This window comes from Aythya ferina, assembly GCF_964211825.1.
Source record: "Aythya ferina genome assembly, chromosome: 14".
Classification (NCBI taxonomy): domain Eukaryota; kingdom Metazoa; phylum Chordata; class Aves; order Anseriformes; family Anatidae; genus Aythya; species Aythya ferina.
This window is the reverse complement of record NC_140312.1, coordinates 17,652,802-17,670,281: the sequence shown is the minus strand read 5'-3', so window position 1 is coordinate 17,670,281 and position 17,480 is coordinate 17,652,802. Positions and strand designations below refer to the sequence as shown.

Below are 17,480 nucleotides of genomic sequence, written 5' to 3'. Positions count from 1 at the left end.
CCCTCCCGCGCCCCCTCCGCCGCCCGCTCCCTTGGAGCCGCTCGGGGCCGGGCGGCGCATGCGCGGGGCGGCCCCTCGGGGCGTGCTGCGGGGCGGCGACAGGAACAGGCCCGGGCCGGGGCCGCGCCGGGCCCCGCCATGGTGGGCGGCGAGAAGGAGCTGCGGATCCGCTTCGTGCCCGGCTGCTGCCAGCTGGTGGAGGTGCGCGGGGCCGGGGGGGGCTCGGCGGGGCGCTCCCTGCCCCGGGAGGTGCCGGGCGGCGGGGCGCGGCCTCCTGCCGCCGGCTGGGCCGGGCCGGGCTCCTCGCGGCGCGGGGCGGTGTCCTGCGAGCAGCGCCGGGGGCCGGGGCTGTCCCAGCACTCGTGAGGCTGCCACCGGCTGCTCCCGGAGAGCCGCGGCTTGGCTGTGGGCACCGATCCTGCCTGGAGCCGTCCTGGCGATTAAACCAGGGTGCGCGTCGCCTTTCCGCCGCCGGCCTTTGGTTACTGGGGGCAGGCGCTGCCCGTGCCAGGTGCCGGTGGTCTGTCCTGCCAGGCTCGGGGGTGCGAAACGCAGCCGGGAATCGGGGCCCTCCTGCGCTCACCCGGTGCAGACCGACGCGGGCAGCTTTAAGGAACAATCACGCAACTGGCATCGTGAGGCTGAATTCACTGTAAACATAAAAGTGATTTTTTAAACAGGGTTTTCTGTAGTTTGTCCCTTTCAGGAAACAGTCCACATAAAAGTTACTAATTTTACATGTAACTTGCGGGAATAAGTCATCCTTTGTCCACAGCCTTAAAGAAAATACATGTGATGTGCTGTCAGCAGTTGCTTTGGACTAGGCCCAGCTCCGTAGCACACCTCTGCATTGGCCTTTGTGGAGCAAAAGTGTTCAAACGTGCAGGGCCGAGGGCAGGAGCCCCGTGCCGTGACCAGCAGGCAGTGGTGGGTTACAGTGCTGGAAATGTGAGAGGGCTCAGAAGGGGCTGAAATGTTACAGCTGCGTAGTAAGACAGTGTTTACAAAAATATCATCAGTTATCACAAGCTGTCTGCATATAACGTGCTTGGAAGATCCAAGATGTAGAAGTTCTGTACACCTGCAGCTTTCTTCAGTATTGACATATAAGCACATTTTTATTGTTGTTGGCAGGCTCTTGTTCAATGACTAATGCAGAAGTAAAATGTGGAAGTAAAGGTTGCACAGACCGCTGGGAATCTGGTGTTTGTTTTCTTGAGAGCTTGAGGATCGAGTGAGTGGTGGTGGAGAGGAATGAACTTTGCAGATTCATGTGCACGCCCATCTCAAGCACTGAAACGTGCTGTGGCTGAAGCGAAGCTTGAGTTAGCAGTATGGATGGAGAGTTGAAACGATCACATCATTTCCACAAGCATGTAGTAAAACAAAGATTAGAGAGCTGTATTTTTGTTTGGATATTAAACCAGTGTGTCGGTTGCTGATGAATTAGTGCTGCATTTAATATTAAAATATGTCTTCAAATGTGTAGGCCCACGGTGCAGTGTATTGTTGGGGCTTTTTACAGGCACAGTCCAAAATAATTTACTGTAGGATGTGGACCCTAAATCTGAAAGATTCAGGTCCATGTTCAAAAGAAGTTCTCTCTTCTATTTCAAGTTTAATAACGTTATCAGATTCTGAGTGAAATTTAAATTCTGCCCTTTGAGTTTGTCTGTGTTGTTTGTTTGGTTTGTTTCCCCCACTTCTTGTGGAAGAAGTTTCCTATTTGAATTTTATTTTCAGCATCTTCAAGACTATGTGTAAGTACTTGGCTCAGTACGGTATCAGTGCTCCTGGATGGTTGTGTTCCATGAGACGCTCCAGTCAAAACACTTGCATCACAAGGAAAGCTAATGAATACAGTAGCACTTGGTGCAATCTTGCTAACTTTATAAGAAAGGCGACAGAAAACAAGCAAAACGACTAAGTAACATTAGAAGGCAACCTTGTCCTGTTCTCATTTCCCTAGGAAGATGTCGATATTCCCAGTAGACGAGTTTTAATTACTGGTGCTACGGGACTTCTCGGCAGAGCAGTGTTTAAAGAATTCAATCAAAATAATTGGAATGCAGTTGGCTGTGGATACAGAAGAGCTCAGCCTAAATTTGAACAGATTAATCTTCTCGACTCTGTCGCAGTTCATGAGATTATCCGTGATTTTCAGGTGAGTTTTGGGAGCAGGTACAAGTATGAGCAGTACTTGATATGTCTAGCAGTGAGCTGGCAGTGCTGTTGTGATACTCGGGTCATGTGGCTTTGGTGGAACTAATGCATTAGCAGAGCACTGAAATAGGATACAGCTGTCATGCCTGAGCTATCTGGAGCAGGGTTTGCTCTGTAGGTGCAAACAGTTCCGAACTTCTCTGCAGTCACCACAGAGAGAATGCAGGTGACAGATGTATGTGTCAGTACACTCACGTGGGTGGTTTAAAGGAAAAGATAAACGTGAGTTGTTAACCCAGTAACACGAAGTAGTTCTTTTGAAGTTGAAGAACACTAGAATACAGCAGCTGTGGCTTGTTGAGCGTGCAGTAGGGCAAGGAGTGCACAGTCCTTTCACTCCAACTTGCAACAGGAATATATAAAACCTGAAGAGCATGATGTAGGGTGCCACTCTAAAAAATATCTTGTTAATAGTTTTGGTATGTCAAATAATCCATGGGTAAATAGTTTATCCAAAAAGACTTAATTCCACTATTTTAATTACATACGTGAGGTGTTGCATTTTCCCCTATTTTATGTTATTACACTGTTGAAGAAAAAAATAAGACAGCCTTGGTATTCTGTAAGATAGAAGATACTGAAGGTCGTGGTTGCAAAATTAATGGTCAAAGCTTTGGTATTCTGATGTGAAACCTTGAAGCAGCTTGGTGGTTTTGCTTCCTAAGGAAAACATGCTCCTCAGATTGCAATGATTAAAAACAATACAACTTTTATTACTTCTTACAGCTTAGTAAAATGCCTGTTTGCCTGAGGGAGTGGATCTCTCCAGTTAGGATGGAACTGCAGCTTCTTGAGGATGTTTGTTCAAAATTTTTCTTTGATTTCCAGCCTCATGTTATAGTGCATTGTGCTGCTGAGAGACGGCCAGATGTTGTAGAAAGCCAACCAGATGCTGCTTCTCAGCTCAATGTGGCTGCTTCAGGGAACCTAGCAAAAGAAGCAGGTAAGGAGACTGTCTCATGGATTTGTTTTCTTGTTAGACTACTGCATTTATTCATGCTGATGCACAAATGAATAAGTTGCTTGAAGTTCTGAAGCAGTTGTTTCTGCTACCAGTGTCAGTCACACTTTCCGTAAGACTAGCTTATGTGATCTTAGGTGAAGAATCCGTGAAAAGACAAACAGAGGCAATGAATGGGGCTAGGAGATGAGGTCTTCTGGAGATTTGCTTAAACTTCAATTAAGACTTCAAGGAAGGCGTGCATTAAAATAATGCTTACAAATGTTTTCCTTCTAGCTGGAATTGGAGCATTTCTCATCTACATTAGTACAGACTACGTATTTGATGGAACAAACCCTCCTTATAAAGAGACTGATATACCAAATCCCCTGAATTTGTATGGTAAAACCAAACTGGAGGGTGAAAAGGCAGTCCTGGAGAATAATGATGGTAAGAATACACTTGTTCATTTTTCATGATTTCTATTTTTACTTAGGAGTTGATTAAGCTAACATACAACTTCGTCAGTGATGAAGTTGTGAAACTGTTGACAACAGAGTTGGAAAGCAGTGTGACAAGGAGTCAGTCTCCTTGCTCATCAGGCATTTCTGCTACTTACAGGTTGACTAACTCTTTATTTTGTACTTGTGCTGTTCTCCTTTGTCTTCCTTGTCTCTGCTGATGGACATCCACCAGAGTTTGTGTGATGTGAATCAACTATTTCTAAATAAAACATATCAAGAATATGTTGTAATAGCAGAAACGTTGCCATACTTGACTCATAGCTGCTGTTACTGAGGGGGGAAGCATTGCAATTGTTCTGAATGTGTGCTCACTTCAAAGGGAAAAACAGACTTTTCATAAAACAATAATACAGACAAAATCAACATATGCTTTTGCTTTTACATGTACTCTTCTGTTTTTCTTGCCAATTTCCTGTTGTGCTTTCTTTACATAAGACTTTCCGTTTTATTTCTACGCACCACATGCATTGCTTGCCACATGCATTAGATTCCTAGTATTACAACTTTCTAAAGGGTTAGTAACTTTGATTTTAAGCAACATCTTGGATTATTTTTGATATAAATCTTAATGAAAACTAACACTCAAAATGCAGAAACATACTTTTTAAAGTTCTGCTTCATCAAGGAAGAAATCTTAGGACTGAACATATTCCCTTGTATGTAAAATTTAGCTCTTGTAAGAGAGGCTTGACTGTTTTTAGATAGTATGTTGTCAGTTTACACTCCTGTTTCCTCAGGAAATTTGAAGATGTCAATGCATCTGTAAAAGAGGCTTCTGATAAGTGAACATGGTACTGTCATTCTGAGTCTGCCCTATTTAACCACAAGATTGACCAATTGATAAATTAGCATGACAGTCTTTCAATAAGTAAATATAATCTGAGTTTGACTATGACGCTGTTTGCTCCCTCTTCTAGATTGGTAATGAAGATAAGATGCAACAAATTCAAGTACGTGTGGGTTTCTTGCTAGATCCTTTCCCCCAGTTCAACGTTGCAATTTTGTTTCATAACCTTTTTGAGCGTGAACGATCGAGCATTAGTGGGTAGCAGCAGTGGTATTAGCAGAAAGCATTTTGAGACGGTGCCTAGTAAGATGCTTGGAAACATCAATTATGTTTCATAAACACCTACTTTACACATAATAGTTTTCTAGCCACTAAGTTGATATTACTGTACTGATAGCTTCCAGTCTATCAAATGTCTATGGTTGTATGAAGATGTTTATTTCCCTATTCATTTCTGTTGTGTAATACAGTGATCCCCACTAGTTATTTAAGTTTAATTAGTTGGGTTTTGTGTATCTTTTTAAACATGTTTTAGTTTGCTTAGGAGGGGAAATAAGTTACATTCAGTATTCATGCATATAAAACTAAAAAGGTCCAGTAGGTTTATAGAACTATGGGTAATGAAGCTGATGTTTGTTTCAAGCCTCTAGCTGAGAACAAAAGGAAGGTCTTTTACTTAGCTAATGAACACTGCTTGACAATTCTCTTTTCAAATATCTTCAGTAGTATTTAAAGTAAGGAAGAACACTGTTATTCACTCAACAAGTATTTCTAGAGCAGCAGGAAATCAATGTCATGGTTTTTTTATTGTATTTGTTTTTGTTTTCTAAGTTCTTTACTTTTATGTGACTCACAGAGAGTGTGTGCTGTGTTGTTTTTGTTTGTTTGTTTGTTTGTTTTAACAACAAAAAAAAATGTGCATTACTATTAATCCATGTCTTACCCTTCTGGAAATTTTTGCCAAAAGATCTTTCTAGTGTTATTAACACAACTGTATGATGCTTTCCATCATTAGGTGTCCATCCCTTAGCACTTGTTTACACTTACTTTAATTTCTCAATTCACTGTCTTGGCATCTAATATTACTTACTGAGCTATTCTGTGCATTTGCCCCTTATGTGTGATGTTTCTTATTGCTTCCAAGGTTCCTATCTTTTTCTGCTGTATAATAGCCTGAGTATCCTCCTTTATGCAAGTGGTTTCTGCATGCCAGGTGACATGGATTTGTCTGATGCCTGAATACTGTAGATGGTGGGAATTTTTGTTCCTGCTTTTACTAAAAGAAGATGGGGAACGTTGGAGTAACTGCATAGTTCCACTTTGTTTTTCCCTAACTCAAACAGGCTTGCAGCGTTAAGTAAAGCTTGTTAACACTGTGAAAATCAATGGCATAAATGACAATGAGCATATGTGAACTTAGTGTTTGTAAAGAAGTGTTTTAACTGAGCTAAATTCAAAATCATATTCAGAGGACAAATGTTAAGCACATACAAATTAAAAGGAAAAAGCAATTAATATCACCAACGTGATTCTTGAGGCTTCCAAAGCATCTTTCAGGTTTTGCTAGAGCATTTATACCTTTTCTAAGCACTGTTAATACTCTTTTTAATACTCTTTTTTTAGGTGCTGCAGTACTTAGGATTCCTGTCCTGTATGGAGAGGTAGAAAGACTGGAGGAAAGCGCTGTGACTGTTATGTTTGATAAAGTGCAGTTCAGTAATAAATCTGCCAACATGGATCATTGGCAACAAAGATTTCCTACTAACGTTAAGGATGTAGCAACTGTTTGCAGACAACTAGCAGAGAAAAGAATGCTGGTAAGAATTTAAATAAACAAGCCTCTTCAGTGTAAAACCAGTTCCAGTTCTTTCTGAAAAACTGAGACCTACATCTAACCTGCCTTATTCTTTGTAGTTCTGAAACACTGGGAGGGAGGAAAGAACTGTCTGTCTGTCTGTAATATTGCAGTATGTTTTTGTTACGTGACAGTGTGTGCAGGTGCTCTGATATTTGGAACAAAAGTGGGTGAAATAACAGAACAGATTGTTCTCAAAACTGTCACATCTCTTCAAGTATACAGGAGAGAAATATATTCACTGCCTTCTACAAATTATCCCTTTTGATCAAAAAAAATCACGGAGGTTGAAAGTACTTTCAAAGATTCTACTGATTACTGTATTAAGAACATTGAAACGACAGAAGATAGACCACTGGACTTAAATACTTCATTGCATTTATTCAGCACCGCATCTTAAGGCTGCCATCTTTGCAAAATAATAAAAATGAAAAAAACACATTGTGGATGTGGTGCTGTCAATCTCTTTGACAGGACTGTTACGTGGTTTCAAGTTTAACATGCAGAATGTGAGTGGTGTCTTCTGCATTTTTTCTTGAATTAAGTGAACAGTATACAACAGCAGAGTTCTTCGTCAGCTGTTTAACTTTGGTTGGTTGGCTCCTTTCCTTTATGTTAATTCTACCAAATATAAACTGTCTTCGAAAAGTCCGGCCAAATAAATGTAACACATTTTCAGGCTCAATCCCTAGACAGGTGTGCTTGAAGGTGAGTTGTCCCCAGAAAAGTGCAATGCTGTGAAGTGCCTCTCAGGATGGGCTCCTGCTGGAAGCTTATTCTGCACAGGAATTAGTCTGGAGGGTAGCTGCATTTTTTCACCTGTGCTTACTGTTTCCTCCTAGGACCCATCCGTAAAAGGAACATTTCACTGGTCTGGCAATGAACAGATGACCAAGTATGAAATGGCATGCGCAATTGCAGACGCTTTCAACCTTCCCAGCAGCCACTTAAGACCGGTAAGTGATGTGTTGTTGAACCTGTAGAAAGAGGGATGTGCTTTATCGTTTCAAATAGTAGGTTAACAGTCTCACAGTGGTTCTGCAAGTAAACTTCTGTGGGACAATCTAGATGAGTGTGTTTAGCATAGCAGATTTATTGCTGAGGATGCTACTTTAACTTGCTGGATTATGAAAATTACCTAGCTGGTGAGCTGTATGCAGTGTGATAGTGTTTCTGCAGAATAGTTCTATAGTTGTCCTTAGTAATGAGTAAAGCCTTTTTTTTTTTTTTAAGCACATTTTTTTTTTTACCTTGTAACTACAGTCACAAAAAAATGAGCACATAGCATTGTTGAAGGGAGCAGAGGAAATGACCCATATAGAAAGCTATGAATGAAACGTCTAAATGAACATATAAAATAATACATTTTTTTCATTTCTGTTTTGTGATGTGTTTTTTATTTATTTTTTAGATTACTGATTGTCCAGTTATGGGAGCCCTCCGTCCAAGGAATGCTCAGCTAGACTGCTCCAAGCTGGAGATGCTGGGGATTGGTCAGAGAACACCATTTCGAGCTGGAATCAAGGAATCACTTTGGCCGTTCCTTGTTGACAAGAGATGGAGGCAGACAGTCTTCCATTAGTTTGTATTTTTTTTAGTAAAAGTATGGTATGTGGCACTTTTTTAAAAGAAAAAAATAGTTTTGTATGAGTGTTCTTAAATTGTGACACTTATGCGTTTCATTTAATCAGGTAAACGTACGGTCTTGCACTAGTGAAGTTGTTAGCCTAAAAAAAGTTCAGTGACAAAAACTGAGCCTGTACAATGTTGTGGATCTCTCCTTCCATTCATCCCAGTGTATCTTAATGTCTATTCCTAGCAGATTATGGTTCTTAGTAATCAGTACTCTTTGATGCTAAGAACTACTCAGATGACTTGTGAACTTCTTTTTGGCTGACATAAGTTGTTGATGCTTAAGGTCTGTGCCATTGTTGTATATACCATTTCACGTCATTAAAAGGTATGGTCAGTTACTTTATCACCAAAAATCTGAGTTACTTGTTTTTAATTTCTGAAGGTGGCGTTACTCTGAAAGTAAACTGAAGCAGGAATTGTTAAATGTTTGTTTTGCTAGAGCTTGGATCAAAATGTTTTTTAAAAAAAAGTGAGACTTTATTTTTGCAGTTATCAAGTGTAGTTTTTATGCTTGAAATATTTTCCAAGTGTTCTGTTATTACAATGCCTGCAGCTTCATATTTCTACAGCAAGTTGAATGCACTAGTTCTAATGGTGACTTAAAAAAGCTAGAAGAGGATTGGGAGGGTGGGGAAGAAATAGCTCTGACCTTTGTTTTGGGGATGGGTATTAAAGGAGGATTTTTTTTGGGGGGGGGGGTATTTGCTTTTTGTATAAAAGCATGAAATATCTTCATCTTTCTCTTATTTCAATAGTATATGGGATTGGTGAAATTTATCTGGAGGAAGATGTTGCTAGTCAATACATGTGAGAGAAGAGAGGAAAGGTATTTTCAAGAGTTTATAGCACTGCAGCTTCTTTTGCACAGACTCTCAGATCTTGCACTGATGCAGCTCATTCTGGAACAGCCAAGTGCATATGTTGAATGTTTGCACTGCAATGATAAAACTACAGTAGTCTAATATAACCAAATCTTGGATCTGCTTAAATTTAGTCCTTTAAGTTGGACACAGTAGCTACTTAAAGTGGAGGAAGAACATAGTTTGTAAAGGTTAGCTTCCTTCTGAAGGTGTTAAAATCAACAATATAAATGTTCTGAGGTGGCCAGCAGATCATTAGTTCATTAGTAAAACTGGGAAAAGTTGCATTTTGATGATCATTTATTTTTCTGAGATTGTAATGGAGAGGGGGTGGGGGTGTTCAGCTTAAAAAAAAGGCGGGAGGGGGGCAAAAATAGACCAAGTTCAGGTTTTCTAAAAGTCAGCTTTACATTTAGTCCTTCAATTTTCAACTGGCATATATTAAGAGGTCATTATCCTGATGTGTTTTTACTCTGAAGTCCTGATATACACATGGTAACCTGTTTCCAAAATGACAGTAAATAAATATTGCCAGCATGAGAAACAGTTGTTGGTTCTTTATTTCCTATCAAGATTTGTTTATTCCAAGTCATAAATATTTCCAGGTCTTGAAATGTCCATGTGCCCTTTCTGTAATTATAATTTAATGAGCTATTTCCAGATGTAGATTAGGTTAGATAAGTGTTTCTCTGTCACTGTGCCACTGTCTTGGGAACTTAATGTACACATACATTACAGACAGTTTTGAAAATACAAGTCTGAAAAAGAATGTGATTCAGTGCTTGATTATGGAGGTTCAGAGTACACCCTCTCCACTTGTGGGCAACTAATGTATATTTGAGGTAATATATATTTTTTTCCTTTAAATCACAACATATTAACAATATTAAACATGGAAGCAGTTAATAAATGAAAAAGTATGGACTCATGTTCTTAACTGTTTGCAGAATCATTTCTGTGTTATTTACTGAAGCGTACAATTGCTCAAACAGCAAGGAAAGGTTGGTTTGGGGAACTTTCCTAACTAGCATTGCAGACAACACTTTTTAATATGGTGTAGGCAATATAATTTATGTATGTGTTGCACCTTGTATATGTTGTTCTCAAGACCTCTATTGAATTCTTTCACATAGAAAGAGGAAAAATGGGTGTTTGAGAGAGAAAGATCAGGAGCTAGTTACACTGACATCTTGCAACTCCAGAGTAGGTTTCAAAGGACTGCATTATGCATGGTAGATGCAAAGAAGGCATGGAATGTGTGTTCAGCTAAATGCAAACTTTCACTAGCAATATACAAGTATTTAACAATCTAGCAATATACATTTATTTAACAATGTACATTTCAGTTTTGCTCCATATATTGTCTATACAACAATAAATATCCAACTTTTACTGGCTGTCATTTCTTCACTTCATTAATATAGCCTGAAGGCTGTGACAGATTCCAAAGGCAAAAGGAAAATGTGTTATTTAATGTTATTTGTTCACTGGAGTTTTTCCTACCAAGAAACATTCTTCTTACTGATGAAAAGATGAAATTCATAACTTTTACATATGTTAACTGTAATAAAATTAAGTAGCTCTGTATTTTATATAAATGCATATTTAAGTCAAAATACAGATAAAACAGTTCCTCTAACAGTTTAAGTCCAAAAAAAAATACAAACGACTACTGTGAAGTCTCCAGTAGTAAATGAAAAATGACTTAACCTTATTGTTTATGTGAGGCCTCTGTTCAGTTTTACCTTGTCCAAAGGCATCTGCATCCTTTACCATAATGCTTAATGGAAGTTGCCCTGGAGAATGTAACTTCCATTACACTTTCTTACTTGACAGACACCTTTCATGATACTTCATGATCTTTGGTTGTAGATACTGAAGAAACATCTGGAGACCCTGCAGGAGCTGGTGCAACTAGTGCTGTAATCTGACAACCATTTTAAAACTGTATTGCTGCTGAAAGAGTTGTTCATACTACTCTTCCCTTTTCTTAGGCTTTCTTTTTCTGGTCTCGTGGCTCTGTAGGCATTTGCAGTGATCACCAAGAGCCAGAGGATTGCTCAGGGTCAAAATCATGGTGATTGCATAAGATGCAATTTTTGTGTACAGAAAAATTCCTGTGTACTTAATTTTTAAGTGATTACGAAGGCATGGCATTACAAAGTCCTGCTTGAATCCTCCTTAACCAGGACATAAACCCAAAGGATATGTTTTTCATAAATGAAACTAAGTTTCTTACATCATCTAGACTTATGTAACCTCCATGTAATGATTAGAGAAAGACCATAAAGATTTGTCACAAAATGAAAGTGAAACAAAGAAAGATGAAGTTAGCATTTTATGGAAGAAATAGTTTCAATTCCTTTCTATGTCTCCATTGTTCTTCTGGGAAAATACAGTACTGAAATTTTAAAAAAATGAATACACCTATTTACTGCATTTTAGCAACATGCATTTTAGACTTGGTGTAGTAATCTTTCTGGTTTAAAGCTGTTTTTATGAGTATGGCTTCACAGCAGTGATATCTTAATACTGGAGCATAGAGAAGAATTTCATTTTGTTCTTCAGAGAGTGACAGTTCTGTTTTTAAATTCAGCCCTTTGTGTTTTATTGTTGCACTGAAGCACCACATAAAGTCTTGTCACTTTACATCTTCACCAAGTTGTCATTCTCTTCACTTTACTCCATTTTGCTGTTCATGTTTGTTCTAAGTAACTGAAGTATGGATCAGTTCCCAAAATGGCACTCTTCTCTGCTTATAACTGATAAACTGAAAAGCCCTCAAGGAAAGGTACGGATTTCTTATTAGACTAGTGGAGTGGAAGCCATGAAGCAGTATCTACTACCAATTTCCCAGAAAGCTGGGCTCCTGTGAGTTCAATAAGAACCTGACATTTTTCAGGAGTGAGTCATTTGTGGAGATTTCTTGGCTGTTTTGGGAAGCACTGAGGTATAAAAGTGTTTGTTTTCTAGTGGAAGCTCTGTAGCAGAAGTCCCAGTGATGTAATCTCCAATGGCTTTTGTGCACAGCTGGAGTTTCATGCCCAACAGATTTATAAAACAAGTTGTTCTTCCTTTTCCTTTTCCTTTTCCTTTTCCTTTTCCTTTTCCTTTTCCTTTTCCTTTTCCTTTTCCTTTTCCTTTTCCTTTCCTTTCCTTTTTCCAAAAAGATCTAAACAACTTCATTGCATTTCAATTTCCCAGTTTTCTTACAAACCAATGATTTTGCAATCAAGTTACAAAAACAAGACAAAAAGTATATATGGAGTGACTTTCTGGAGTTCTAGATTCTATTAAATTACAAATTTCATACACTCTCTGATAAATGTTGAAAAAAGAATAAAACTGATGTATGACATCAGCACTCTGCTATGGTACTTGGGGAGCCATAGTTTGTGAGGTGAAAGTGAAACAGGAAAATCAGATGATGGATGAAATTGTTTTGAAGAGCCACATTTTTGAGAACATAGGTGAAAATCTCCAGATAACACACAATTTCAACTCAAAACAATTTCTTAGCTTCTCTTATTTTTTACTCTATGTTACACAATAGATTTCAAATGAAAGTGGGTTGTCAGAAGTTGGTGATATATCTCAGAAAAAGAAAGGTAAGGCATGAAAAGGCAGGCTGGTATTTTTGTGATCTCAGCTGTCTGAAGAGGATCTGGCCAAGCGCTCCATGCACCTGTCATGTCCATATTAAATTAGTACAGCTGAGGGAAGGCAAAAGCAATTTGCTCCAAGGGCTGCATTCTTGGACAAAAGAGATCGCAAATCTCTCCACTGGGCTACAGCTGTTCTGTAGTCTACCCCAAACTAGTATATTCATTAGCAAAACTACAACTGGCTTAGGCTGCAACCAGGGCAGTACCTTACTCCCGTCCCCACTGTATGCCTGAGAGATGTACCTAAAAGGCTGTTGTGAAACACGGAGACTGCAGTAAGGCAGAGGAGTTGAGAATTTTAATGCATGTATTTGACAGTGGGAAGGATACTACTCAAAGAACATCTCAAATTCTGTGACATACAGTAAGCAAACCGCTTCATAAAATCCACTCTCACCTTGCTGTCCAGGCCTTTGTTGCTTCAGTATTTGTGCAATGTGTCAGTTCAGTTCTTAACAGATTAACAGAAAAACTTCATGAAAAATGATTCCTATAAATGAAGCTGTTCTGTGTGTTCAGGCCCTTAAGAAAGGGATGAAAACATTCACTCAGATCTGCCTGACGTCAACTGTGCTAATATCACACACACAAATAAGTAAGTATCTGAATTCATTTTAGTTGAGTCTTCTGCTACAGAGGTGAATGTGGGTATCTGAATAAGGAGAGTGGGCTGAAACCAATTTTTCAGTGGGCATTCTAACAAACAGTAACTAAATCTGTTGAGAAAGATTTACTGCTCCAGTATTTGCTTCAGAAGGAGTATACATACATTCATGTAGGAGGCTCAGAAAGTATGTTCTGTGTGGAGAGCATGACTGCAGCAGGCAAACTCCTGCTCCAGCCACCCCCAACATACCTTCAGGGTCCACCTCCTTGCAGGAACTCTACAGGCGTCAACCCAGGGCTTCATTTTGCTCTGGAATTCTTCTCTCTTTGATTATTGGCTGCAATATCATGCCAAAATGGGCAACCCACATTTAAATCTAATTTACTTCCTAAATGAAAAGAGAAAACACATTAGTGGAGTGAGTTGTAACAGATTTGTGTATACCTGTCAGATACATTTAACTTCAAATTATATCAGTCAGTTCTGACCTATGTTTACTTGAGGTTGATTTACACTAACTCACTAGTGACATAAACTATTAGAGTTTTTAACCATTCTGTTCCCATGTGCTCTATAATTAAATCAAGTCAGATTTTCTTTAGAAGTGGCACATCTTTATTTAAGCTGTGCTTTGGTTTAATGCATTAACTTTGCAATCAGTCACTCACATAAAAATGTTTGAGCATCTGAGGGATTATGGTGGAACAGGAGCTTAGATAAACTGTATAATAAGATAGAAATATATAGCCTCCTACTATATATTCTGTTTTTGATGAGATTTTGGAGTTCAGAGATAAATTGAATGGTAAGCTTAGCACTGTCTTGAGGGACCTTGAGTTGTAGCCTTAGGCTCGGAGAACTTGTGGCTTTGCAGTGTTGTTTGTTTACTTTATAACTTGTATTTGCCTGAATTTGTATTTAATTAAAGCCTTAGAGAAATGAGACTTCTGTGTGAGCTGGCTTCTTTATAACCCAAGAAGGGGCATTTAAGGAGGATTGGCTGTTTTGTGACACTAGCTTCCAAAATAATGACTGTTGTGTAAAGTTATAGGGCATTTGCCAGCATGAAAAATTGTCCTTAATAGTTATGGAAAAAGAAAAAGTGTGTAGACTGCAGGGATTGGGAATTACGTTAAGAAAACTATCACAGAAAAGATTTCTGCCTGTGCTTAATGTTCCACTGATTTCAGTAGGGTTCCTTACCATGCTTACATTTAAGCACAGCCATAAAACTTTGAAGCATGAGTGCTTCAGTGTCTTGATGGTGGGAGAATAAAGATACACATTGTCTCCTTACATGTATTTTAAGTGTAGCTTGGCAGTACTCTGCTGGGGTTACAGTAATGCATATCAGTACCAGAACAGAGCAATTAAGTTCCACATCTTTTCATTGCAGTCTAGGACCTGATAGTGATGGCAGTGAGTGTAATCACATGGGGATGGACCCGAGCAGATCCCCAAAGCCACTCGTCCTACCCCAAGCCCAGTGACAATTCTGCACTAGACAGAAGGTGTAAAGAGGGCTTGCACTGCATTTTACAGGATTGTTATGTTGGTAAAAGGCAAAGGGGGCCTTTTACAGCTTTTATATTTTACTTTAAAGAAAACTGGGAATGATAACTGCTCACACAGTTATTAGAAGTAGTGCAAAGAAACTGGAAGAACATGTTACAGGAAAAGGTCTGTATCTGGACCTCTTGTATCAAAGCACATGCTTCTACCATTTGAACTAAGGGAACAGGTTATGTGGTTAGCTGTTGTGGTAACAGCTAACCAGGCTTTTGTCAGAGGACAGAAATGACACATTTGGCCCATGTCTCCAGAGAAAGCTCTTTTGAACAGCTAGGGCTAATGTATATAAAACTTTTGTATATATATGTAATTTTTTTCAGACCTCCTGCTATCCTCCTCCTCCCTCCACCACTGCTTCTTCACACACATTTTTTAGGTAGCAGTAGGAATTTTATTTACTTAGTTTCTGATCCTTATTTTTATATGCATTTTTGCCTGCTGTGTTTGATGCACATGTTGTTGTGCCTATTGCCTTTGCCTGAGTGGTAAGTTTCCAAAACAGCCCTTACTTTACAATTTCAAATACCACGTTCTTCTCTTGTGTTGATTCAACCAGTGTATTTTTATTTTTAACTCAACAAGAGAATGGTCTAATTTTCAGAATTATTGATCATCATCTACCAGTGAGTGACTTGTGGATTCTGAGTCATCAGAAGATAGGAAAATCATGACAGTAGTTTTAAAAAGTCCTGAAAGGTCGATGGGAAAATATGGTATGAAAAAAAAAAAAAAAAAAAAAAAAAAAACTCTTAATAAAAGTCAGTAGGAAAAGGGAAAGAATTGATAAAAGAGAAGGTACATTTGGACACCAGTCCTAGCCACTTAGTTCTGTTGCATCAGGAAAAAAAAAAAAAAAAAAAAAAAAAGTTTAGTTCATTTTAGTTCAATTCATTCAACAATACCTCTGAATAACTCATCTCTGAGGTAAACTCCAGATCCAGGGGCTGCCGCACAGATGGACCTAAATAATATAGGTTAACCTAATAGGTTGCCCAGAGAGCATGTGCAGTCTCTGTCCTTGGAGGTTTTCAATACCAAACTGAATGAAGCCACCTGGCCTTATCTCAGAGCTGACCCTTCTTTGAGCAGCAGGTTAGATTAGCGGCATCCTGTGGTCCATTCTGACCTGAATTATCCTATGATCCTATGACAGAAAACAGTGAAGGGAACCATGAAAATGCAGAAACAAGTGCAACATCTTCATAAGCAGCAAACAGGCACAGTAAAGAGAGATGAAGATGAATAATGCTGATGCTGCAAATAGTCTAAATGAATTTCTTTGGCCCATTATTCATGAGACAGGCTGAAAGTCAAATTTTGGATACTGCAGTAAGTGAAATGTTAAAAGGTTTTATGATTATGCTGGAGCAGACAGGCAATTAGAAGTACTAAAAGCTGACAAGGCACAAGGTCAAGATGAATTATGTATTTCAGTATTGTGGCAGGAGTATTTTACCCAAATTCCATTTCCACAGGAAGACACCAGGAAGAGAAGAGTTTGTTTAAAGGAGAAGTAAGTATCAAAATGAAAACAAACATGTTCCTCCATGTGATGTTCTACACATTTCCGCCAAATAATTCAACTAGTTTACAAATCAACAGTCTTGCAATAATTTTGCCATTCCTTGCAAAACAGGCAATACAGGCATACACAGCCAACTGGGTGACAATACCAGGTATTTTTTATCCCTCCCAAGTGCCTAAACATCACAAAGGCTTTACGAAAGCTGCTTGATACAGGTTTGATACCCAGGTGAAGCAGTAGCTTCAGATTTTCTTCCTGAGTACTTAGATCACCATACTTCCTGGACTACGTACTTTCTTTACCTAAAAGACCATAAACAAGAACCAAGTCTTTGCACAAGTTTTTATTACAAGTTTTTATTACAAGTCTTTATTGGATAGTTAGCTCCTATATAATGCAACTGTCTACACTGCAGTATAAATGCAAGCATGTACACTGATGACAACGACACACAAATGCAGCAGGTAGTAAGAAGGAAAAAAAAAAAAAAAAGACATAAAGAGACACAGTGGAAGTACAACATAACCAGAATCTATAAATGAAGTCCCCCATCTAAAAGCAAGTTAAATAAGATTAGCACAGATGAAGACATGGTTAACTCCATCTCCAAAATACCATTTGCAATATTCATCCCATCTTTCTATGTAAACTCGGTGTAAATAACAATACTGTAAGAGAATACCTCTGCCTTACAGAGATATTTAATTACACTGAGATGTAAGCAATATTCAACACATCATACAATTTTATTTTCCACAGACACTTAGTGTGGTTTGGGAGCTAGCAAAATGTACAGCAGGTAAATACCTATCACATGCTCCAAGTCTCTAACCATTCTCCAGCAGGCATTGTTTGTCTCATTTACTCAAGTCTGGTTCTGAAGTTCGTAAGCGTACTGTTCATTTCAATCTGATTTTCAAAGACACAGAAGGAATATTAGGTATCCAGTCAATGTGAACTTGATGCATAAAACTTGTGTGAATCTTTTCTTGTACTTTTGATATCTTCCCTGTTCTTTATTTACTCAGTGCAATTAAGTGGGGAGCTTTGCACAATGTTCTCCTTCCTCCTGCTGGGAACTGTTCTAGTTTATTTTATCAAAAGAAAAGTACAGTTTCTTCGGCTTCTAGAAACATGGTTCATCGAACCAAGACCACAGGGGCATTCCTGGTAAGTGCACATCCCACTGATCAAGCAGCTTTACTTCTGGAGGTCAGTCATTATCTAAGGCAGAGGAAGGGAAAAGAACAAGTCGGAAACACGAAGTTCAGGGAGAAGGAGGGCAAC

The 17,480-nt window shown here is 39.0% G+C and overlaps 1 protein-coding gene across 1 annotated transcript; it reads left to right on the top strand.

Annotated features, from left to right (window-relative positions):
* The first annotated feature begins 55 nt into the window (after positions 1-55).
* On the top strand, positions 56-9,368 carry MAT2B (methionine adenosyltransferase 2 non-catalytic beta subunit). The gene is made up of 7 exons (XM_084535281.1): positions 56-201; positions 1,970-2,164; positions 3,052-3,166; positions 3,461-3,613; positions 6,098-6,291; positions 7,172-7,285; positions 7,741-9,368. The coding sequence occupies exons 1-7, from the start codon at positions 139-141 to the stop codon at positions 7,909-7,911; spliced, it is 1,005 nt and encodes a 334-aa protein (XP_084391407.1). The 5' UTR covers positions 56-138; the 3' UTR covers positions 7,912-9,368.
* The last annotated feature ends 8,112 nt before the right edge of the window (positions 9,369-17,480 follow it).

Excerpts from the sequence above, each read along its gene's own strand:
- MAT2B (XM_084535281.1), top strand. The coding sequence starts at position 139 with ATGGTGGGCGGCGAGAAGGAGCTGCGGATCCGCTTCGTGCCCGGCTGC. Across the intron at positions 3,167-3,460 it reads GAACCTAGCAAAAGAAGCAG|CTGGAATTGGAGCATTTCTC; the intron begins GTAAGGAGACTG and ends TTTTCCTTCTAG. Across the intron at positions 6,292-7,171 it reads TAGCAGAGAAAAGAATGCTG|GACCCATCCGTAAAAGGAAC; the intron begins GTAAGAATTTAA and ends GTTTCCTCCTAG.